The following is a 22,888-nucleotide window of genomic DNA, read 5'->3' as shown; positions in this document are numbered from 1 at the left end:
TTAATAAGTTAGTGACCTGTCAATATTTCTCGGCTTAAGTTCTTGTGTCCTTTTTTTGGCCTTTTAGATATTCTGGGGAATAGCTCGAGCTCGGGCTCGATCCCGAGACGGAGAAATATGAATACGATGACAATCTAATTTCCGAATGGCATCGCGAAGACATGTCGCGTTAGTGGTGGAGGAACAGAGATTGCGAGTATTAGATCATTTACGATGGAAGATCTCTTGTCTCAAGTGCGAGATTGGTGAAACGGATATGCGTTTGATTGTAATTGAAAATCGTAAACATGCGGGCTTGAGGCGTATCTCGCTGCTGAATAGCTCCATTCATCAGTGCTCAAAAATAACTGTTCTATTGGCTATCAACTCCGTTGTCATACTATTCAGCGCTCTAAATGTTGTTGTTGAGGCGCCCAAGACGAGAAGTAATAGCGTCGATAACGGCAGACCTAGAAAATCTGTTAGCTTGTGATGACAAAAGGGCGAAGGCAAGTTAACGGACTCTCGCTCGACCATTCTCATGGCCTCTGTGACCCGTTGGCGCTGCAGGCGTTGCGGCACCTTGGGCTGAGAGCCAGAAGACGAATCTCCAAGATCTGGGGACGTGGGGGTCTTGGCAGCAATCGACTTGGTTTCCGTCATAAGTTCATGGGCAAATTGTTTAACCTGGAAATTTGTTAGTTGACGAAACTTGGTCATTAATAGAGAGGGAAATCCCACCGTCTCCAACCGTCCGGCAAGTTGCTGCTTTTCCTCGTCCTTGGACTGCTGATCATCAAGCGACTCAGACAAAGTGTTAACCTCCATCGCCCAAGCCTTCTCTTTCTCACTCAAGGGCCGTCCGCCTGAGTTGATAACCTTCTTGCGTAGTGTATCATAACGCTGTACCAATTCCAATTGTCGGTCTCTCGCGTTCTGCAGCCTCCTATCCAAGGCTTCACCATCCCGGGTGCCCTCCTTGCGGTTGCCGTCTTCATCAATCTCGCTAGTCACACCCTTGATGCGCTCTGCAACATCAGAGAGTTGCTTCAGTTGGTCCTTCATCTCACCTTGCAACCGTTCACATCTGCGGAACAAATCTGAAGCGGCTCTCTCAAGTGCATTGGTATAAGATGCAAGCTGACGGTGAGCAGTGGCAACGAGATCCAAAGTTGCTGGCGAAAGGCGCACCTGCTCCTTGAGGGTGTGTCGTTGACGGTGAGGAACTTGCGTGTTGACAAAGGATTCCAACGGGGAGGCTGCATAGAGGACTGCCGGAACTTGGTACGGAGCCCGTCGAGGTAGTACGGCAGGAGAACCGGGGGCACTTGTTCGCTGTTCAAGATGGGATTCCAATGCAGCGGAGAACGAATCTTCTGGCGCATCCATTACAGCGGCATACGGATTTGAAGGGTGGTAGGTGAGTAGGAGATAGCCGAGGTCAAAATCATAGAAAACCACAGAACCAGCAAGATGCGCGTTCGGGGAAGTGATATCGGTTTCCGAAACTTGCAAGATTCGTTCTCTCTGGGCAACATTTCCACTGCACAGAACTTGCAGACGGAAACCAGACCCCGAGGGGTCCTCTGCCTGCAGTTCGGCCTCGAGCCTCTGTACCCAAGAGGACATGGAGAAAGATACTACATTTGTAGCGGTAGTGACGAAAAAGGAATAACGCGAATGGATATCCCTGGTGAAGATGGGCCATGCCACCGACTCGCTTCCTGTGGTTTTTATGGTGTCTAGCGATTCCACCAAGACGAGATCAGAAGGCTCCGAGACAGGAGTTCGGAAAGTGTTCTTCTTGGACTTTGGGAGCCACTGGCCCTCGACACCATCGAGTTCCAGGCAAATGTTAACACGGCCGTTGCCACTCGACAGGCAAATGACAGTTGCCGATAGTTTGTCTTTCTCAGCAACTTCGACTGCAAGCTCTTCATCCTCGCCCATCATTAGATCCTCAACATTGAGCCTGGCGGCAATGACTAGGATATCACAGAGATCCAAATCATCCAAATCGTCACCGAGGTCGAACCGGAACGGGCCCTGCAAACGTGGAATAGCGCTTGGGGCAGCCGGACGGGTAAAAACATCTGCGCCCTGGATGTTGCCGGTTTCAGAGGGAGGATCCAAGGGCTCTTGTTCATCAATCTCTCGCAGCCAATCATACTGTTGCCGGCACGCGATTAATTGCTCTTCCAAATCTTCGGGGGCCTCTTCAAGGGCTGCCAGTTTCGGAACAATGGCTGAAGATAGCGAAGGAATAGTTGTAGAAGGAGCCTGCCACTTGGATGGCAGCAAAGGACAGAGGGCGTAAAGGTCGCCTGGCCGCATAGCAACCCAGAGAGTCATGGGCGCCCAAGCATCCTCTCTTTCATTTCCACTGCCCGCAAAGCAGGCAGAAGCAACTTCCATATCAATGATATCAGCGGAGAAGCCCTTGTTTTTACCGAATCCCGAGGGTGCGAAATCCTGATCCGACGAGGTCCCGTCAACCAGCTTCCTGAGGTCCACTGCCAGAGTCGGTTGGTCAAAAGACCAGTGGTTGTTCCGGTCCAACTCCCACACTCGCACCGCAGCATCTGCAGTAATGGTCACGATACATCCGCTCAAGTTCGTATGCAGCCCTAGAGGATGCCATAGAGCAGATACCACGGGTGCTTCTGGAATGACGTGGGTAGTTGGGCCAAGCTGGTAGGTCTTTAACCGAATGTGTGAAGTGTCTGTCGAGGATAGATGGGACGAATCAGGGAGTACAGAGATATGGACAGTGTGCTCAGTGACAATGGCGAGGAACGCGCCATTCGGAGAGGGTATAATCTGCTTGATGAGACCATAGACAGGCACCGCTAGAACCTGTGTTTCTTAGTTATGAGCCCCAGCTTCGGGAGTAGTCGAAGAAGAAATGCTTCGAGCAGATGGAAGGAGTCACTTACCCTGTAAGGCGGAATTTTGGTGCTGTTTGCCTGCTCCTTCACAGGACTAGCAAAGCTCTTCTTTTGTCGAGCTTCTTGTTGCCATTGGTCCTTCAGTCGCGCGAGGTCGGACCAGCGAATTTCGTTGTCAATGACGGCGAATACCTCATTTCCTCTCTTTGCAATTGTACGAGTTGCTGCGTTCGGTGCCACAGCCTTTGATCCATTTTCTAGGACCTGCGCAGGGTCTTTGTCGGACGCACTGGTGAAAAGGCTGGCGCCGGGCGAGGGCCGGCATAGCCAGGCCGGCGCATAGCTGCTCACCTTTGGCATGGAGATAGTTGAGACAAAGAGGAGCAAAGTAGATTCGAATATTCACAAAGGGTGGAAAAGCTCAGAGCATCCTCCCCAAAAAGATGTCAGGCAAAGTGGAAGTGTTGATGCGGCGTTGGAATTTGGGCGCGCGCCAAGATCTTTAGAAGCTCCGAGCTCCCTTCCCTTGTCCGCCTTTCTTGCTTGTCTTCTTCAACTTTTGTTCATTCCCCATCTCAAACCCCTACCAATTTCGCTTCAACTATGAGTTTATTGCAGATTAATACCGTTGATCGGTTAGACCGGCCTAGTGCTTATTATGCCGGCAAGGTTAGTGTTTCTGAGGTCTTGCGACCTTCACAGGGTCTGCGCCCTACAAAAGACCAGCGCTAACCAACAAATCAATCAGAATAAGCGCCGCAGAGATCGCGAGGATGAAAGAGAGCAGGAGGATCCCAATTCCAAGCTGCAGAATGCGACAACACTCTACGTGGGTAACTTGTGCGTGACGGGCTCCAGGTTGATACTTGGCGGACATACCACTGACTCAACGATAGGTCGTTCTACACAACAGAAGAACAGATCCATGAGCTCTTCTCCAAGTGAGTTCACCCAACTGCTGTACTTCTTATCGAGACTAATTTTCGGTACTCAGATGCGGCGAAGTGAAGCGGTTGGTAATGGGTCTTGACCGATTCAATAAGACACCCTGCGGATTCTGCTTTGTCGAATACTACAATCATCAAGACGCCGTGGACTGTCTGAAGTACATTGGAGGCACTAAGCTGGACGAGCGCATTATCCGAACTGATTTGGACCCCGGGTTCGAGGAGGGTCGGCAATACGGGTACGTGATCCGACCAAGCAATTGCTGAAGACAAAAATTAACATCTTCTTGCAGACGTGGAAAATCAGGTGGTCAAGTCCGTGACGAGTACCGCGAAGAATACGACCCCGGCAGAGGTGGCTACGGCCGTGCTTACGATGAGCAACGGGCTCGAGAGGAGGAGGAATATGGACAGGGACGATAGGTATCTAACATGGACATGAAGCGTTGTGGGAAAAATGGCGTTATTTCGAGGGCGTCAGATCGATTAGCAGACAAAAAACACCGGAGATTTTCTATTCATCTGATACTCTATTTACATGTCCTCTCAGCGCGGTCTAGAAGTCGATCTATTGTCCCAGTTTAATCCTTTTGTTAACAGCAGCTTGCACCTGGCGCAGCCACCATGCATGGATCCGAGCATCACCCGTCAGCTCCGGGTGGAAGCTGGTACCGAATACATTCCCCTGGCGCACGGCAATAACATCGCCAACTTCTTCATCGGGGCTGATGTTTCGGCTTTGTGTGGCGATGCGCGCTGCGGGTCCTGACAAGGTGGCCAGCACCTCAACATTATCGGCCGTCGCAGCTTCTGCCACTGCGTCTTTGGTTGGTCTGGACGGAGCAACGACAGTGTCTTCCCGACCGACCTCGTCCACTTGGATACCCTTCTGATGTGGCAAGATGCATTCCACAATCGGTGCGCGAATGAACACGGCGGGGAACGGTTCTGCGGTCTCACCCAGGAACGGAAGGTCGAGCGGTGCCTGGAAGCTCTCTGCTTGTCGGCCAAAATGATTGCGATTGACTCGAACGTCGAGGCCGCCGATAAGCTCCTGGCCACCCTTCTTGGTACGGTTCGCCGCCTCGGCGAGTAAAATCAGGCCGGCGCAAGTGCCCCAGGTTGGCTTACGAAGGACCCTACACAACCGCCACATTAGTTCCCAGTGGCATTCGTGAGATCAATGTCGTAATTGAACACTTACTTGACAAATTCTCTCAGTGGCTCCAATAGATTGGACCTGGCAGCAACCAGAGACATTGTGGTACTCTCGCCACCAGGCAAAACAAGTCCATCGCACTTCGCAAGCTCTTGTGGTGTTCGCACTTCAATGAAGTCCCATTGTGCGAAGTCTTGCTCCACCGCTTTTTTCAAGAGATGGACATGCTCAATGAATGCGCCCTGCAAGGCAAGAACACCCACTGTGATCGTCATTTCTGTAGTAAAAGTAAAGTATAGAAAAGAAGGTTGCCTCCTCGTGGCGATATGACTCTTCAAGCACGTGATGTTGACTTTCCGCGGGGAAAATATCTTATCGGCACGTGAAACTCGTACCTTATAGGCCGATAAGCTTATCCTGGCGAACACGGCGCAAGGTATCAGCATCTCATAGTGGGGTCCAGAATGATCAGTCGTTGATCGACCATCGGACTTTTCATTGCCTGAACCCTCGGTACTAGTGGGGGCCATACATTATATAGCACATACTCACTCATTTATCTCTTGCATTCGTCTCAAATCTGGTCTTGAATGAACAATATGCGGACCAATGAGATTAGCCTGGAAGATGCTCGGCATCACAACCCCAGCGTGGAGGGCGACAACTTTCCTTTAGCAGGTCTCCCAACAACATCACGTTGGTACATTGATGTCCGAGAATGGGAGTCCAATGGCAAGGATCTGCCGCTCTTAGGATCCCTTCGTCCCGATGAGCAGAAAGCCGTGAAAAGGTATTATCATGCCACAGACAAACGCATGTCGCTGGCCTCACATCTTCTCAAATATTTATACATCCACCACGCTTGCGGTATTCCATGGAAAGAAATAATCCTCATGCGCACGGAAATGCCCGAAAATCGACCATACTACAAATCTGCCTCAGACACTCAGGTGGAATTTAACGTCACCCACCAGGCAGGGCTTACCGTGCTGGCAGGGACCGTTGCTCCGAAGTCTGAACAGATGCAAAGACACTCCATTGGAGGAGCTTTACCACACCAACCCCGGCTGGGTATCGACGTAACCTGTGTGAATGAGAACCGCCGCAGGGTAATCAAGACCATGCCGGAGTACCTGGACCATGTATCGATTTTCGTGGATGTATTTTCGGATCGGGAGCTTGAGATCATGAGAAATCCAGCCGACGCCCTTCGCCAAGCTCGAGCACTTGGTCTTGCAAAAGCATTTGATGGTTCAAATACCCAAGAAACAATAGTCAGGTTTGGCGTGCGTCTGTTCTATTCATACTGGGCTCTCAAAGAAGCATACCTGAAAATGACCGGAGATGCCCTTCTGGCTCCTTGGGTGCGCACTCTTGAGTTCTCAAACGTTATCCCTCCCGACCCTGTCGATCCTCTACATGCTCCGAAACCATACGTTCCGTCTCAAAATCCGAAATATATCCCGCAGTCACCTAAAAACTGGGGCCCTCCATTTGATGGTGTCAAAATCACCAAAGCAGGGGAAGCACTTGATGATGTCCGTCTTCAACTAGTTGCCTTCGAGTCTGACTATATCGTTGCAGTTGCTGGTCGGGGCCTCCCTGTTGGCGTTTTCCCAGATCTGAAGTGTAACGAGGGTCTGCATCATCTGCCTGGACAGATCACTGTGCGTTCTGGGGACGCCAAGGAAGAGTATCGCATTCCTCTCAGTACTATGAAGGTTATTGGTCATATGGATCCGTGGAATATTCCATCTTCAATCACAGATCCTTGGCTCCCGATGCAAGAAGTTGATATTGATCTTGATATTCGAGCCTGTGCGGAGGGTCGATGTGCTCATCTTGAGGATCATGAATCGGTTCTTTCCGGTGTTCATATACGTGATTCAGTATAGCGCGACATGCCTCCAGACTATAAGGTTGAGAGTGATTATTTCTTGTGAATAGAGGCAATTTGGTCCATAACCCTGAGGCACTGGTAACTGGACTTCTTATATATTTTCTATGTAACGTCAATCCAAGGATGGGTTTGGACAATATCTCAGGTGCCAGATCATCGAATCTTGTCATGCCGAAGGTATATACAATTGTAGGTGGGCATGAACAGAAAAAGAACCGACGAAGCTTGCATAATGATGTGTACCGAGAAAAGTAATGCCGAAAATGAGGGATTGCAGCAAGGTAGATTCTCTACAAAGCCCAAAACAATAATTCATGACGTCCCCCATTACTGAACTGTTTCAAACAACGAGGCCAAAGTTCTTCTTCTATCCGTAGCAGTTTGCACCCGAACGACAAAGGGTATGTGCCGTGAGAGGAATGTATATACAGTAACACTAGTCAAGTGCTGCTTGGTTGAAACGGCAGGCTTCATAAAGACGGTTTTTTTTGGGGGGGGGGGGGGGGGGGGGGAGGCCGACCAAGCAAGGCTTGGATTAGCGCGTGGGACCTTGTCTGCGGGTTCCATAAATTGCTTCTGACTATTCATAACCGAAGTAGGACCTTCAGATCTCGATTGCAGTTGACACGCCGTTGGCCTGTGGCTCGACCTTGTTTTCTAAAGTATGTGCCATTTCCAGAATGGATTTCAGCATGGAGTCGCGAGTCAACGTGGTGAGTTGATCAACATCCGCGGAGGTCATGTTTTTAGTTTCAATGGGAGGCAGAACTGTTGTTTCATATTAGTAACGCCTCGGTGTATATGCCCAAACTTATGAAAACTAACCTTTGACCCTGATAGTGCCTGCATCGAAGCGCCAGGCACGAGGTGACATGATATGCGCGTAATTCTCAGTAACAACCGGTACAATAGGCACACCAGCCCTGATGGCAAGGTGGAAGGCACCCTTCTTGAAAGGCAACAACATGGCCTCATCGGAGTAACTCCGGGTGCCCTCGGGGAAGATGAAGACGCTTTGCTGGTGGGTTTTCATCTCATCCACAGCACCATCGAATGCCTTCATAGCAGTTTCGCGGTTCGCGCGATCAATAAAGACAGTGCGAGACAGCCACATAAACCAACCGAGGAAGGGAATATTGCGCAGAGACTTCTTGGCCGTGACACTGCAGTAGGGGGGAAGATATTGCCAAGCATGAGTACGTCCAGCTCAGTCTGGTGGTTACCGACAAAGACGGCAGGACGGGTGGAAAGGTGCTCCTCGCCTTCAACAATATCGAAGCAGACTCCGGTGGTGAAGCGCATCACCCACTTGAAACTGCGGGCGGTGGCCCATTGGGAGATTCGGCCGTAGCCCGCAATGCGGAGGACGATGGACGCGGCAACACCATAGGTTGCGCATAGGAGGAGGGAACCATATGCGGCGAGACATCGGGCGAGAAATGCTGCGCGAGGCACCTTCTGGCCAAGCGCGAAGAGCGATAGTGTCACCACCACGAATGAGCTGATGCCCGACAAGATATAAGAACCGATCGACATAGCGGTGGGATCAAGTACGCCAAACTGTTGGGAGAAGGTTGGTGGTCAGCTCAAGTTCCCCGGAACGTCGAGGTAAGATATAAAATGACTCGGGAATTGTTGAGGAGTTTTACCTGTTCACCAAAAAGTGGCTTCAACTTAGAAGAATATCGAGGGGAAGAAGTCACAAGGAGCGAGATCCATGCTGCGGGACTGCGGAGGTGGAGACTGCTTTTTTTGCCGACGCCGACTCACCGCCAGCTGACGATGGCAGATGACGGCATCACGCAGACTATAACTATATATTCCAAGGTTTAGATGGTCCGCACCTGCACAGGCAGGTAAATACATATGTTTGGCTTATTTCCCCCCAAGCATGAGGCGCTTACTATCAATGTTGATCTTAATGAAAAGGACGAATGGTAATAATGCATTATGCTATGCCATCATCGGGTTCACCGTGATGCCCCAACCTCACTAATGTACAAAACGCCCTGATTGTCAGGCGTCTAGACGTGGAAAACAAACTCCCCAGCGATGCTGTGCAGAAAAGGTCCGGAAACGCCGAGCTCGTAAGACAATTTCCTCCCAAGTCAAACGTAAAAGTGAAAAAGACGAAGCCTAGAAACATCACAGGCCTATGCCATATCGTCATCCTCCATCTCGTCATCATCTATGGACTCCATCGCGTCCTTGATAAACTGTGCAGCCTGTGCCTTAGTTAGAAAGGAAATACTGACGGGAGACATGGATCTGTATATCTTACCTTCGGATCCAAGTTCAAAGCCGTTGTGAAGTGCTTGATTGCATTGGCCTTGTCGTGGAGGGTTTTATACAACTTGCCCAAAAGGTAGTGCACATTTGCCTCGTCGGGGGCCATATCTTTGAGAACTTTGAGTTCTGCCAGTGCAAACTTGTCTTCGTGAAGTTTCATCAGCACACGAGCCTTGCGGAATCGTGCTAGGATGGAGTGTGGTGCTAGGGAACACGCCCGTTCATAGTGAACCAACGCGGTCTTGGAATTATCACTCTTCTCCAAGACTAGTCCAATGCAGCAAATGAGGACTGCATTAGTGGGGTTAATCATCGCGGCATTGCGGAAATGCTGTTCGGCTTCGTCCAGCTTGCCCATCTTATCGTAAACAGTGCCGAGGCCGTACCATGCATTGTAGTGTCGAGCATCGGCCTTAATGCCGTGGCGATAGGCATCAAGTGCCTTGTCATACTCTTCATTCGCAACATACTCATGGCCCTGAAGGGTGAATGCATATGCAAACTCAGGGTCCAACATCGTTGCACGCTTGAAACACTTAAGCGCTTGATCATGATCTCGCTGGTGGGAGAATGAGTTGCCAATCGCACACCAGGCCTGCGGGGAGAGTCGATCGACCTCCAGAAGCTGATGCGCTAAATAAGCAAGTTCCACATCGTTCTTCAAGTGCCATAGTACAGTCGAGTAGATTTCCATATCCTCGAGCCTAGAAGGCGCTAAGGATTGAACTCTTGAGAAGTATTTGGAAGCATCTGCATACATCGCCTGTTCAAAAAAGGCCCGACCAAGCTGAGCCAGGACCCAAGGTGTTTCCCGCTGTCCCTGTGAGAGGGAATTGAAGTGCTGAACAGCATCTGTGCACTTGTATCGACTCAGGGAGAAATACCCCGAGGCAAGTTTTGTGAAGAGACCCAAAAGCCAACTGAGCGCCTCGACCTCTTTCGTTTTTTCGGCATTTCTGGGCAAAGGGGGGACGGGGGGTATGGATGTTGCACGGTGGTGATCTTTGCCATCGCTGTCATGGCTCTCAATTGGTTTGCGGTTGCCACTAACAACACGGCCAACAGTAGAAGTCGATCCAGTCCTTGTTTTGGAGGCTGTACTCCTAACTTTTTTAACTTCACGTCCATCTCTTCCGGTCAAGGTGCTGCTGGACAATTTTGTGGTAGGTTTGATTTGATTGAAGAGCCTGACACTGCGGCGTTGAGGTGCGCCGGGTTCTATCGGCTGTGGAGGAATAGGGTGGGCGACTTGACCTGAAACAGTGCGTTTACGATCGCCAATTCGTGGCGCTGGTGGAGGCTCTCTCTCAGATGGCGCAACTGGCGGTTCTTCTGGTTCGGTCCTTGTCTTCGGTCGAGGACGGATGCCGGTGGGTCGCATTTTCTGGGAAGCTTGACCTGTGTGATCCAAGCTCATTGCCTGAATCGTTCGGATCTTTCTCGCAGGGGCCAATGGTGGTTCCCAGAGATCAGTAACTCCATTTGCGATCCGAAACTCTTCTGATCCGCTGCTCTGCCCAGGGGTTTCCATGCCCTCATGAATTATTGGCGGCGGTGCCGATGGAGCATTGACCGAGCTCAAATTGAGCTTCTCATAGAGAGCAGAGCTACCATTTGTTGCATCGTGGCCGGTGACCGCGGCAGATGACAAAAAAGGGTCGGCCGCAGAGTTGGCGGTAGTGGGCATCGGAAATGACCCGTCGGTGGGACTAAAGTGATCAGATAATATGTCCAGCTCCTCCTGGGAAGAAGAGACCATGGCAAGTAGCTCGGGACTGAGTTGAAAGATATTAGGGACTCTGATATTAACACCTAACCAGGAATTAGCCTTGGCTGCTTTCAAATGAGCAATGGGAAGAGATGATAAAACGAACCTGTCGCACTTAAACCTAAGAATGCATCCCACATAAATGGATTGAGTTTTAGCGAGTCTACATAGCAATCCACGGCCCTGTTCAAGTCTTTGTGGGCATGGAACAGCTTGCCTTGCAGGCAATAGACCGCAGCTGCATCGGGCAAATGTTGCCGTTGTGTTTCGCTATGTTTGTCTATTTTTTGGCATTAGTCCAGTCCCCGACGCAAACAAGGCCATCCGTCCACTCACTCCAGTTATTCTTAGACGCCCATAGACTTTTGCTGCGGTCCAATGCCGTTACACCATCCAAGTATTTTCCAAGATCAAGGCAAGCCTGCGCGTAAACATATGAACAGCCGGCGTGTAAGCCACGGGAGCCTGAAGGCTGGCTACACTCAAAGGCTGCCTTGACCTCACCATTGTGCAAGTGGCAGAGGGACAGCAGGTATTGCGCCTCGAAAGATCGCGGTTCGAAGGCATGGAGACGGTCAGCAAGGAAGAGCGCATTACGAATAAGATTGTTATCGAGGTGGTAGTAGATCAAGTGTCGCAGCTGGCTTGCGACATGGCTCGGAGAGAGAGCCATGGTGAGGAGGGGTGCGCGTGGGGTTTAGCGCGCGAGACAGCGTTTGAGTGATCGAAAAAGGCGTCGAGGTGGCAAAGGAAAGGAGTGAGGGCAAGGCGATTATGCGATTGCTGGGTATCAGTTCTTTCACTGTCGATGGGACATGCAAGTCCTGTGTCCCTTCGAGACGCGGGGAGACAACGCGCGAGTTTGGTTCAGAAAACAAAGCACATAAGCCCATCAACACTCTCTAGACATGGAACCCGATCAGTCTGTAGGCCGGAGGGGACCTCGTCTGGAAGCAGGGATCTTCGACCAATCTGAATCGGAGCACGACAACGGATTGTGCCAGCACGGAATGTAAACTGACGGAAACGGTAAGAACGGGGAGAGAAACCAGGATTGGCCAGCCAAGTCAGTTATGCTGTAGACTCCAGTGTGAGTCCTTCATAGCATCATGTTCATCGTGCTGGGAAAGTAATCCAGTCAAGGGGATAGCAAGTTATTCCAGAGTGGAGACGTTGGAGTTTGTTGCTGCATCATGATCTTATTTTGGTTGCGTCGATCAAGGTGCATGGTTTCTGCCAGGCGGTGAAGGTCGGGAGGGCAACAATCGGAAGTTGGAGATCAGCTTGCTCCGCTTTCCTCGTGGCCGTTTCTGCAACTGACCCTCTTATTTTCAACATCATTGGGGTATCGTGAGTGAACGAGGTCGCGTGAAATCCCTTACATACTAGATCTCTTTATCTCATCAACTCTCTTCGTGACTGTGTGAAGCTGTGTTCAAGATGGCACAGGTGAGCTTCAATAAGCTACCATAGTTACTGGCGCAAGCTGTCCTGTATATTCCTAGACGAACTAACTCTCAAATAGAAAGCTCTCAAAACCCTGGCCAGTCGCAATGCAGCTGTGCTTACTCGCACCCATCTTATGTCAGCCGCAATCCATATCCTGTTCATCGTCCTACACCAGGTGTTCCAACGACCACGCTCTCTGAAGCCGTACTTCTTTCTGGCTCTCCCGACCCTGCTTATCGAATTCTACCTTGACAAAGTTGGACGCCCAAGCTATAACGAGGATGGCTCCTTGCGCTCAGCTGGTGAGGATTTGAATGCCACCGGCTTGACTGAGTACATGTGGGATGTGTTGTATTGGACCCTAGGCTGCATTGTTGCGGCCTGTGTCTTCAATGACCGTGCTTGGTGGCTTTGGATCGTCATTCCTGTTTACTCTGTCTACCTGGCCTATACTACAGTCATGGGCGTGAAGAAAGGCTTCGCAGGCATGGGTGGTGGTGATGAGGGGGAGTCCGAGGGCGCAAGGAGCAAGAGGGAATTGAAGAAGGAGAAGAGGGGAGATCGACCCAAGCACCGGACTCGTTGAGTTTGTCCGGTGAGACTTATCAACCGACTACGCCGATTGGGCATACGACTTACTGTGCATATTGTCCTGGGTCACCTATGTGCATACTGGAAATTGGCACAAACCCACAGAGCCATTCTTGCCAGCAATAGATTCATGGACAGCCTACAAATACGAGAAAGAAACAGACCAAGCTTGCGGTATCTTGACGAAGAAGTCCAGGGTTGTGGAACACATTCTGCACTGGAGCCACTCCAAGTACTCTACTTGTGTCATCCCAAGAATTTGTGATTACAGCTGCAAGAACAAATCCAGAAAACCTAGGCATTGAACAAAAATGATATGATTTCCACAATATATGGAACAGGGTCATGGAGCATCCTCCTATCAACCCACTTTATTCAGATTACATCTTCGAGAAGTAACAACAAATGAACTCGAGCACCCGGAAGCGATGGAAGATAATGAGAACGGAGAACGAGAAGTTTGGAACGCAGCATAATAGGAACATCAATGTGCATCTGGTAGGTCGTGAACATATTGCCGTCGTGACAAACTATATGGGGAATAATGCGTTCATAAACCGAGCATGACATGCCGCTGGCAGGAAGCCCAATTTTAACGCAACAGTATCTAGAAGAAAAGAGTGGACATAAGACAGTAGCAGAAGGGGGAAATATCACAAAAAGGCTAATGAGCCGGCATGAGAGTGAGTCTATTACAGCTCGTCTTTGGCCGAGGACACGGCAGACATGATGTTGCTGGTGGCGTCCTCCACATGGGAACCAGCAGTCTCAGCAGCCTCAGAAGCGACACTGCTGGCACTAGCGGCCAGTTCAGCTAACTGAGACTGAGCGCCCTCGATAGCGGCAGCAAGGCGGCTGGTAGCGCTCTCCACCGCACCGGGCTCCTTCCCGTAGATGGCAGCACTGGCCTTTGACTGAATGTCCTCAATGTGCTCCTTGGCAATATCAATGTAGCCGGACTCCTTTCCGTGAACAGCACTGCTGATCTGCGCCGACGCGGCGACATAAGCGCCAGCCACAGCCTCTGTGGCCTGTTCGTAGGAGCCCTTAGGGGTGCCAAAGACCCCAGTACTGGCAGCTTCCACAGCATCTTTGAGCTGCTCGTTCACGCCTTGCAAGACGTCCTCTACGCTTGGAACGCTGGAAACATAGGCGCCGGCAACCGAAGAGGCTGATTCGTACGTCTCACTCACATAGCTCGAAGCAGAAGAGAGGGCCGCAGCAGGATAGGGTGTTTCGTATGCAACACGGAGTTTGCTCATGACACTTTCGGTAAAGGAGGGCTCCTTGCCGACAAGAAGCTCAGACACCACTCCCTGAACGGCCTCGAACTGGGGCAATCTCTCTTGCAATTGCTGAAGGTACGGAGCGGGAGTGCCATAGATTTGCTCGCTGGCCTTAGAGATGAGGCTTTCCCAATTCTCGGATGCTTGGCTGGACAGAGACTCCAAAGGTCCAGGTGTAGAGCCATAGACAGCAGAGCTAACGGATGCAGACGCAAGAGAAAGAGAGGCGGATGCCGCTGACATGGCAGCGTGATACTTGGATGAGGCATCGTTAATGATGGTCTGCGCTGCCCCATCATGCGCTGGTGAAGCCATAGAACTGGCAGATGCGACAACTGCAGCAAGGCTGGCAGAAGCCAGAGAAGAAACATGTTCGTATTGAGAACCGGCCTCTTCGATAAGCTTTTGGAAGCCAAGAGGGGCTGCAGTGGGAGTTGGGGTACCATAGACAGCGTGGGAAGCCGTGGAGACAAAAGCGGTGTAATGATCGTGAGCGAGGCCGACAGCCTCATAGTAGCGACGCTGAGCATCTAGTACGTAAGGCTGAAGTCCCGCAGAACTAGTCTGAGATGGAATGGGTTGGATGTGGGCCAATTTCTCAGAGGCAACGCTGAGACCTTCGCTCAATCGAGAGGAAGCAATTGAGGAAATCTGGGCGATAGGTCCGGCAGGAGTAGGAGTGGCCCTGACCGCGGCAATTTTCGCGTCAAACTCTTTGGTTGCATAATTGACGGCTCCAGAGTAGGCAGATTCAATAGAAGAGAGGATCTGTGCATGGGCAGGCTCACTGGTCTGAGCCATTTGACCCATGACTTGCGACTTGGCGATATCGTAAAGAATCTTGGCATTTGAGGTAGAATCGGCAAAAGCGGAGCTCGCCTGATAATAAGCGTCAGAGTAAGCGTCGCCAGCCTTGCTTGCAAGACTATGAAGAGCATCTTGTTCCTCGTCATCAAGAATAGGAGCTTGATAGGTATTTGCATCAGCTGCCGCAACTCCCCCCCAGGCGCCCTTGATAGGGCTTGACTCATCGTCCTCAACAGCATCAGCCGACATTGACTCAATAAGTTCATCATCCTCAGTTTCAGCTGCGCTGTCGAAAGACTCGTCGGAATCCGAGACATTCTCGCCTGCCAAATTCTCTCGCTCGTTGTAGATAGTAGAGGCTGTTGATGGTTCCGAAATTTCCTCAGGGAGTTCATTGTGTTCAGGATCGGCAGTCCCCTCAGGATCCTCAGCTTCGGCCTCTGGCTTCGGCCTCGGGGGCGGAGGCTCAGTTCTGGTCTCGAAATTGTCGCTGACCTCTCGGGCAGCCAACTTCCAGTGACCAACATCCTTCAATCTGACAAGTTCCACAGCAGTTTGTTGGGCAACCTCCATACCACGATCCAAAATATCGGCCGCCACCGCCTTGGCTTCCGCAACTGATCTGTGGTTCATACCAACGTGATAAATCTGATTGCGCCAGTCCTGGAGTTGTTCCTTGACCGTGCGATATCTTGCCCAGTCTTTATAGGTGACACCATCCATCCATGCCCAGCGCATGCCAATTTCCTGAAGACCGAGATCACGAATGCCGTCTAGTACTTCGAGGGTCGAGTTGACAGCTGCTGAAACCCGACGCATGAGTTCATCGTCGAATGATAATGACCATTCGCGAAGAGCATGGGCACGATCTCTGACAGAGATGGCGGACTTTCGAATTTCGTTAACGACTTGATCGCGGGCTTCCTCTTCGGCTTCCGGTGCATCCTCTTCGGGTAGAGTTTGTACAAGATCATTGATACGGTCCTTAATGGTAGTAAGTTGTTTCGCAGCCACGCTTTGAAGTGCCGTTGAAAGGCTTAGACCGTGGCCATTAGCACTGCTAGCGACGAGGGCACCGACGATCTCTTCGAGGCGCTCTTCAAGATCTTCAATGCCACTGTCAGCTGCGACAGCAAACTTGTCTTGCCACCTCTGAAGATCGGAGTCAATCTGTTCACGGGCTTGCTTTGCTTTCTCAGCTGCTGAGAGGGTAGGGGCAACATAGGGGACCTCAGTGGTTGAAATTATTGTCACGCTACTCGAAGTCTGAACAGACTCTATAGAAGTAAGTGTAGCTGAAGAGCTGGGCTGCTCAGGAAAGGTGCTAAGGGTATGTTAGTGATATCGATTTGATATGCGGGGTAAGAATAATCAATACCTATCCATTTCCTCGACAACTGCACGGAGGCGCTTGCCTTCCCTATAGCTCGCCAGACGCTGTCCGATCTTAACAAGTTGCGGCTCAACCTGCTCCGAGTAGAGACCGGTAACATGGGGCCACAGGGAGCTGTTGGCAAAGTAGACAACGGAGGACCAGGTGTATCGTGCGTTTGGCACAACGTAGGTCACTAAAATATCCTGAGAAGTGGCATAGGTCTTGCCAATGAAAGGTTGGGACCGGGTGTAAAAGGGAACCAAATGATCCCAATAAACAGCAAGCACAATAGAATTTGCTTTTTGATAGTAAGGCGAAACAGCCATGAATCCCTGCTGAGCGTATGGATCAATTTCAGCCAGATAGAGCTGATGTACCTTATCCCGAGCCGCCTCGGCCCGCGGCGTCACCTTGCCCTTCCATTGAGCTGCGCCATACGTCTGAGCTTGTTCCCATGCTGGAGCGCCGTACTTTTCATATCCAGTGTGTGCAAGCTTGGATGCCGGCACATAAACTCGCTTGTTCAAAACATCCACGTATGGGCGGGCTTGATCCACGTAGGGGCGGACTTGATCCACGTAGGGCGCAGCATAAGTATCATAGTAGGGAGTAACGTAGGGTTCCACGCGGGATCGAACAATGAGATAAGGTTTGCAAACTCGAGGAGACGTGTCATTCAAGTCGGAAAGGTGCGAAGGGCACTGCAGAAAAGGCGTCAAAAGCGCGTACCATATCCCAAGTCTAATAACAAGCACAGGTCAGCACTAGAACAGCTCAAAAGGTTGCCGCGATTCCAATTGCAATACATACCGCACGACCAAGCCTATGATGGTCCATCCCAGGAATTTGTTTTTCCTCTGGGTTTTTGCAGACTCTTTCCGCCCATTGGGTTTGACCACTGCCTCAGCATGGCCATTCTCGTGTGCGGCTGCCATGGTTATTGGCAGGCCTATTCTCGGCCAGGCGAGCGCTTCGAAATTTGGCAAAGGCAGGCTCTGCAGAACTACAGGTACCGCGTCACACTTGAACAGATGTATCAAACAAAGGCCAAAGCTCTCGGGCTCATTGGACTGAACAGTGAACACTCTCGAGCTGCTGATGGCCTGATAAGGACCTTTGGAAAGAAAGCTGAAGCTAGGCGGACTGCTCGCGTCGGTCTTGGCACTAGCAGAACTTCACGGGGTGCCGCGGTCAGAGCGCGGAGAGAGATCTGAGGCAGAAAGACACTTGATTAGATTTATGAGGGGTATCAAACACCTCAACCACCACGCGACTGATATTTGAGGAAAGAGTCCACATATGTTGACAAGCGTTAACTTGAATCAACACAAAAGCAAGGGCTAAGTTGGCGACTAGGAAAGCAGTGAGGTCATCGGTGCCACCTGCATCACCCAATACAGATTGATACCAATTACGCGAGAGTGTGAGCAGGCCGTTTTAGCATTCTCGGGTACTTTTAGTGTAATCTCCGTAACTTACCGTAACGCATATACAAGCTGAGTCAGCCCAAGTGGCCCGAACATTGAAGCAAAGAACAAGGGAAGTTGCGACTCGACGGTGATTGCCTGATTTGTTGAGGCTTCGTTGATGCAGAGTAAGTGCGATCTTGATTTCTTGCTCATGAATCTCTCGTCATATTTTTTCTTATCTAAGAATATTTTCTTCTCCGCAGCGTTTTGATACTCTCCGTGCTCCCCGTCTACACTATCCGTGCGCGCCCACCCCCCAACGGTTGATGGTTTTATCATACATGGAATAAGTGAGACTAGGATGAGGATTTGGTGAAAACACTTGTGCGACCGTCAATTCGACGAGATTACCCGCCACCAAAATGGATGCGAATCCCTTCCGCAACCCAGCGGGGTTGTCTTTCCCAGACTTGATGAACGATCCAGCTTTCGATGAGAGGGACAAGGGTATCGAGGACATGGATACTTGCCGTATTTGCCATGGAGAGGCTACAGAGGAAGAACCACTGTTCTATCCATGCAAATGCAGTGGAAGCATTAAGTTCGTCCACCAAAGCTGTCTGGTGGAATGGCTGGCACACTCGCAGAAGAAACATTGCGAGCTGTGCAAAACACCTTTCCGATTCACCAAATTATACGACCCGAATATGCCACAAAACCTCCCGACGCCCTTATTTTTGAAGCAAGCTTTGATTCAATCCTTCGGAACCTTGATTACCTGGCTGCGATTTGGTCTCGTTGCCTTCGTCTGGCTAGGGTGGTTGCCATGGTCGATGCGCGCAATCTGGAGAGCACTCTTTTGGCTTGCGGACGGACGATGGTCCACGACCGGCCAACAACAAACCGCAGCGGGTAGTTTAGCGCAAGCTGCAAATAACACCGCAGCCACGGCTGCTGTAGTCAGCTCGGTTATCCCGTCAGTCTCGAGTGCAGTTCAATCCGCTCTCAGTACTCCACCAGCAATACATTCATCAACCGATGGGTTTCCTGCTGGAGAACCAATGATGCTGACGCTAATAAAGAAAGTGATACCCAGTCTCTTTCTCCCTGCTTCGACGTCACCCGGTGGCCACAATGGCTCTGTACAAACTAACATGACTGGGCTATCAAAGGCTCGGTATCCGTCATGGCTCTCCGATGTGAAATTTCTCATCACACTGACACCTTACCCAACCATCAACAATATGATTATCGATACCCTGGAGGGACAACTCATTACCCTTTTGGTAGTCGTCGCCTTTATTCTTCTGTTCCTTATCAGAGAATGGGTCGTCCAACAACAACCCATGGTGAACATTGCGGAGGGCGAACGGGAAGCTGCTATGCGAATGAATGTTAATGCCAATCGCGCGAATGAGCAACTGCTACCACCTCAACCCGCCCGCCCCCTTGCTCATCCGAATTTTGGCATCCATGAGCAGCACGACGGAGCTCAACAGGAGCGTCATGAAATCCCTCCTCGGGCTCGCGCTGCATCTCCCGCTCCCTCTTGGACTGATTCTGATGATGGTCTTCCTCTCCTTGAGAGACCTCCTGCGTCGAACAACATGTCTACCGAAAGATACCCTCAAGATAGCGAAGGTGAAGGTGCTGCAAGCTTTTCATCCTTCCAGCAGGAGTACCCTACAAACTCTGGCGTAGCTGGCTTCAGAGATATATTGGCTCGCTCCAATGGTGATCGCGATGAGATACTACGACTAATTCGTGAGGAAGGTCGAGAGGAGGAATTAGGCTGGATTGTGAACGCCTTGACCCCGGATTCTCACGATCAAAACTTCGCGGGACCTTCAAACCGTGCTGGTAATCCTTCGCTAGGTGAAAATTACGGCCCGCGTGATTCCACCAATTCACAAGAGAACGACAGTACTCGTCAGCAGATTCAAACGAATGATGAGCATGTTAGCCAATTCTTGCATGTCCATGAGGAAGCAGCACGTCCAACAGCCCCGCAGGAGGAATTTGAGAACCCACAAAGCATTGCAGAGCGACTGATGAACTGGTTTTGGGGAGATATCACGCCAGGCGAACATGATCCTGCCGAGGCAGTACAAGCCGATGAAGAACATGTTGTTCAGGACCCAGCGCTGGAAGAGCCTTTTGTGCCCGTTCCAAATCGATTGGAAGACCGACCCGTGGATGGAGACATGGCCATCCCAGCTGACGCAGGGTTAGATGCTAATGATATGGATGCAATCGAAGGAGATGATTTCGAAGGGATCATGGATTTGATCGGCATGCAAGGCCCCATCTTTGGTCTCCTACAGAATGGTGTCTTCTGTGCTCTTCTCATCGCCTTCACGGTCACAGTTGGCATCTGGCTTCCCTACCTATGGGGAAAGATTGCCCTGGTTTTGCTGGCCAATCCGTTGGAATTGATCGTAGGTGTTCCAATGACCACCCTCACTGTCGTGACAGACATTGCTCTCGATACTTTGATAGGTGTTGTTGGGTACGTCATGTACTGGTTGACATTTATCTGTAAAGTGGTGCTGAGCCCATTTGTTGCATTTGTTCCTCTTGGTGAATGGATTCCACGAGGCAAATCCGTCACAACTGCCTCTCTCTCTCTTATCGACGCTAGCACTCATCGTTTGAACAAAGTTGTCAAAGCCTTCCTTGTTTTCAACGAGTCCGACATCCCCATGTTTTCGGTTCTTTCTCATCAGGCACTTAGACTGCATCAGGCTCGTCTCCTTGCGTTCTTTGAGTCAATTTGCGCTATCATCAAGTTTGTTCTACACGACTTTCCCTTGCGCTTGATCACACTTGGGGTCCCAGGGGCGCTCTCCTTCGATCCGGATTTTTCCCAGGTGAAGGGATACGCGGTGCACCTTCAGCAGCTTTTCGGAAACTTCACCAGGTCTCAATTGTATTCCAGTTCCGGAACGAAGCTGCTAAATGCAAGCACCGCCAAAGTAGTCTCAGGATCCGTACCTATTGACTATGATCTCGCGGTGTGGGATTCCAAAGACCGCGTGATCGCCATATCCATGGGGTATCTTCTTGCAACGATTATGGGGTATCTTTACCTCCGAATCACTGGATTTCTCGCTGGACCTAATCGTGGACAACGGATCGAAGGGGTGGTTGCTGAGGTTCTTCTCCAGGCTGGGGGAGTCATGAAAGTCATCCTAATCATCGGTATTGAGATGATCGTTTTCCCTCTCTACTGTGGCACATTGCTTGACATTGCCTTGCTACCTCTTTTCTCGGAGGCAACAATCATTTCCCGCATCGCTTTTACTACCGGATCTCCGCTCACGTCGCTTTTCGTGCACTGGTTTATTGGCACTTGTTACATGTTCCACTTTGCCCTATTTGTGTCCATGTGCCGAAAGATTTTGCGAACAGGCGTTCTTTGTAAGTTTCATCTGTCTACCGTCGCAGAACTTTTCAATACTGACTTTTCTTTCCAACAGACTTCATCCGAGACCCCGATGACCCTACTTTCCACCCCATTCGAGATGTCCTGGAACGTAGCATTACTACCCAGCTTCGTAAAATTGGCTTTAGTGCCCTTGTTTATGGGACACTAGTCATTGTCTGTCTGGGAGGAGTTGTCTGGGGCCTAAACTTTGCATTTGAGGGTGTTCTACCCATTCATTGGTCCGCCAGGGCCCCCATGCTTGAGTTTCCAGTGGATCTTTTGTTTTACAACTTTATTATGCCACACATCATCCAATCCTTCAAGCCGTCGGATGCGCTGCATGGTTTGTATGACTGGTGGTTTCACCAATGCGCACACTTCCTGCGCCTCAGCAATTTCTTCTTCCCGGACAGACACCCCGAAGAGGAGGGACACCACGTGTATCGGACTTGGTGGGCCTTTATTGCTGGACGCAAGGGTGACTGGGAACATCCTGTAATCGGGGCAGCTCAACGGGCTGCCGCGGAGAACGAAAACCGTGACGTGTATTTCCTACGAGACGGTCGGTACGTCCGAGCTCCTGCATCGGACCAGGTTCGCATACCTAAAGGAACTCAGGTTTTCTTGGATGTGACTGAAAACAATGAACGTGTTGATGGGAATCTTGATTCGGAAGAAGGTCTACACGGACGGTCCAGCAACATGTTCACCAAAGTCTATATCCCACCTTTCTTTCGTCTACGAATCGCCGCTTTCATTCTCCTCATCTGGCTGTTTGCTGCCACCACAGGGGTAGGCATCACAATTATTCCGCTCATCATTGGGCGGAAAATGATAACTATATTTTTCTCCAGTCCAGTGCCTGTGAATGACATCTACGCATTTTCTAGCGGGCTATGTGTTGTTTTCAGCTTTGGTTACCTGGCCTATTACTGTCGCGCTGCAGTGAGAGCTATGCAAGGCAACTCGTGGACACACTTGCGATCTCCAAGTCAGTTCGGCCGCCTTTGTGCAGCTGTTGCACTCGATGCTGGGCGTCTTCTCTACATCTCCGCTGCCTTGGCCATTTTGCTACCGACTCTTTTCGCACTCCTCACTGAACTATATGTGCTGATTCCCCTGCATACTCTCTTCGGGGACGGCAAATCCCATATAGTTCATGTTGTTCAAGATTGGACGCTAGGGGTGCTTTACGTCCAGATGGCAATCAAGTTGACTTCGTGGCACCCTCAGTCCTGGGCAGCGGCCGTATTGAATGGCATTTTCCGTGATGGCTGGCTCCGTCCCAATGTGCACCTCGCCACCCGGGCTCTTATCCTGCCCTTGTTACTCTTCACAGCTGCTGCCGTTGTTGTTCCCCTTTCCCTCGGCGGAATCCTGGGACACACTGTTCTCTACAGGGTCGAGGCGCAGCAGAACATCTACCGCTATGCTTATCTCGCCACGCTACTATTTGCTTTGGCAGCGTGGGCTATCCACCTTGTGCTCCGTTGGGTGACCATATGGCGCATCAACATGCGGGATGATGTATACCTTATCGGTGAGCGGTTGCATAATTTTAGTGAGAAACGGGCTCGGGATGTTGGGGTTTCTCGGAGGGTGATCACAGGGTGA

General features: G+C 50.7%; 9 protein-coding genes across 9 annotated transcripts; 4 read left to right on the top strand and 5 right to left on the bottom strand.

Annotated features, from left to right (window-relative positions):
- Window positions 1-391: 391 nt before the first annotated feature.
- On the bottom strand, window positions 392-3,227 carry N7484_001483 (uncharacterized protein; the record flags this gene model as incomplete). The annotated part of the gene is made up of 4 exons (XM_057111903.1): window positions 392-449; window positions 503-666; window positions 721-2,835; window positions 2,916-3,227. 4 exons carry the CDS (start codon window positions 3,225-3,227, stop codon window positions 392-394), a joined length of 2,649 nt encoding a protein of 882 aa, XP_056976640.1.
- Window positions 3,228-3,470: 243 nt separating this feature from the next.
- N7484_001482 (nuclear cap-binding protein subunit CBC2) lies at window positions 3,471-4,237 on the top strand (the record flags this gene model as incomplete). The annotated part of the gene is made up of 5 exons (XM_057111902.1): window positions 3,471-3,536; window positions 3,616-3,707; window positions 3,764-3,808; window positions 3,862-4,053; window positions 4,108-4,237. 5 exons carry the CDS (start codon window positions 3,471-3,473, stop codon window positions 4,235-4,237), a joined length of 525 nt encoding a protein of 174 aa, XP_056976639.1.
- A 145-nt stretch (window positions 4,238-4,382) lies between these two features.
- On the bottom strand, window positions 4,383-5,248 carry N7484_001481 (pyridoxal 5'-phosphate synthase glutaminase subunit PdxT; the record flags this gene model as incomplete). Its single annotated transcript, XM_057111901.1, has 2 exons — window positions 4,383-4,953; window positions 5,019-5,248. 2 exons carry the CDS (start codon window positions 5,246-5,248, stop codon window positions 4,383-4,385), a joined length of 801 nt encoding a protein of 266 aa, XP_056976638.1.
- Window positions 5,249-5,572: 324 nt separating this feature from the next.
- Window positions 5,573-6,868, top strand: N7484_001480 (4'-phosphopantetheinyl transferase family protein; the record flags this gene model as incomplete). The annotated part of the gene is made up of 1 exon (XM_057111900.1): window positions 5,573-6,868. The coding sequence occupies one exon, from the start codon at window positions 5,573-5,575 to the stop codon at window positions 6,866-6,868; it is 1,296 nt and encodes a 431-aa protein (XP_056976637.1).
- A 609-nt stretch (window positions 6,869-7,477) lies between these two features.
- Window positions 7,478-9,019, bottom strand: N7484_001479 (1-acylglycerol-3-phosphate O-acyltransferase SLC1; the record flags this gene model as incomplete). Its single annotated transcript, XM_057111899.1, is given in 4 exon segments — window positions 7,478-7,641; window positions 7,699-8,023; window positions 8,038-8,433; window positions 9,005-9,019. 4 exon segments carry the CDS (start codon window positions 9,017-9,019, stop codon window positions 7,478-7,480), a joined length of 900 nt encoding a protein of 299 aa, XP_056976636.1.
- Window positions 9,020-9,026: 7 nt separating this feature from the next.
- N7484_001478 (anaphase promoting complex subunit bimA) lies at window positions 9,027-11,603 on the bottom strand (the record flags this gene model as incomplete). Its single annotated transcript, XM_057111898.1, has 4 exons — window positions 9,027-9,098; window positions 9,155-10,974; window positions 11,037-11,210; window positions 11,267-11,603. The coding sequence occupies 4 exons, from the start codon at window positions 11,601-11,603 to the stop codon at window positions 9,027-9,029; spliced, it is 2,403 nt and encodes an 800-aa protein (XP_056976635.1).
- Window positions 11,604-12,370: 767 nt separating this feature from the next.
- On the top strand, window positions 12,371-12,965 carry N7484_001477 (SND2/TMEM208 family protein; the record flags this gene model as incomplete). Its single annotated transcript, XM_057111897.1, has 2 exons — window positions 12,371-12,379; window positions 12,456-12,965. The coding sequence occupies 2 exons, from the start codon at window positions 12,371-12,373 to the stop codon at window positions 12,963-12,965; spliced, it is 519 nt and encodes a 172-aa protein (XP_056976634.1).
- Window positions 12,966-13,662: 697 nt separating this feature from the next.
- N7484_001476 (uncharacterized protein) lies at window positions 13,663-17,373 on the bottom strand (the record flags this gene model as incomplete). The annotated part of the gene is made up of 3 exons (XM_057111896.1): window positions 13,663-16,387; window positions 16,442-17,179; window positions 17,249-17,373. The coding sequence occupies 3 exons, from the start codon at window positions 17,371-17,373 to the stop codon at window positions 13,663-13,665; spliced, it is 3,588 nt and encodes a 1,195-aa protein (XP_056976633.1).
- Window positions 17,374-18,269: 896 nt separating this feature from the next.
- N7484_001475 (E3 ubiquitin-protein ligase SSM4) lies at window positions 18,270-22,888 on the top strand (the record flags this gene model as incomplete). The annotated part of the gene is made up of 2 exons (XM_057111895.1): window positions 18,270-21,267; window positions 21,327-22,888. The coding sequence occupies 2 exons, from the start codon at window positions 18,270-18,272 to the stop codon at window positions 22,886-22,888; spliced, it is 4,560 nt and encodes a 1,519-aa protein (XP_056976632.1).

Source organism: Penicillium longicatenatum (assembly GCF_028827895.1).
Source record: "Penicillium longicatenatum strain IBT 33135 chromosome Unknown contig_1_segment0_segment0, whole genome shotgun sequence".
NCBI lineage: Eukaryota > Fungi > Ascomycota > Eurotiomycetes > Eurotiales > Aspergillaceae > Penicillium > Penicillium longicatenatum.
The sequence above is the reverse complement of the archived record's forward strand: the minus strand, read 5'-3'. Positions and strand labels throughout refer to the sequence as shown.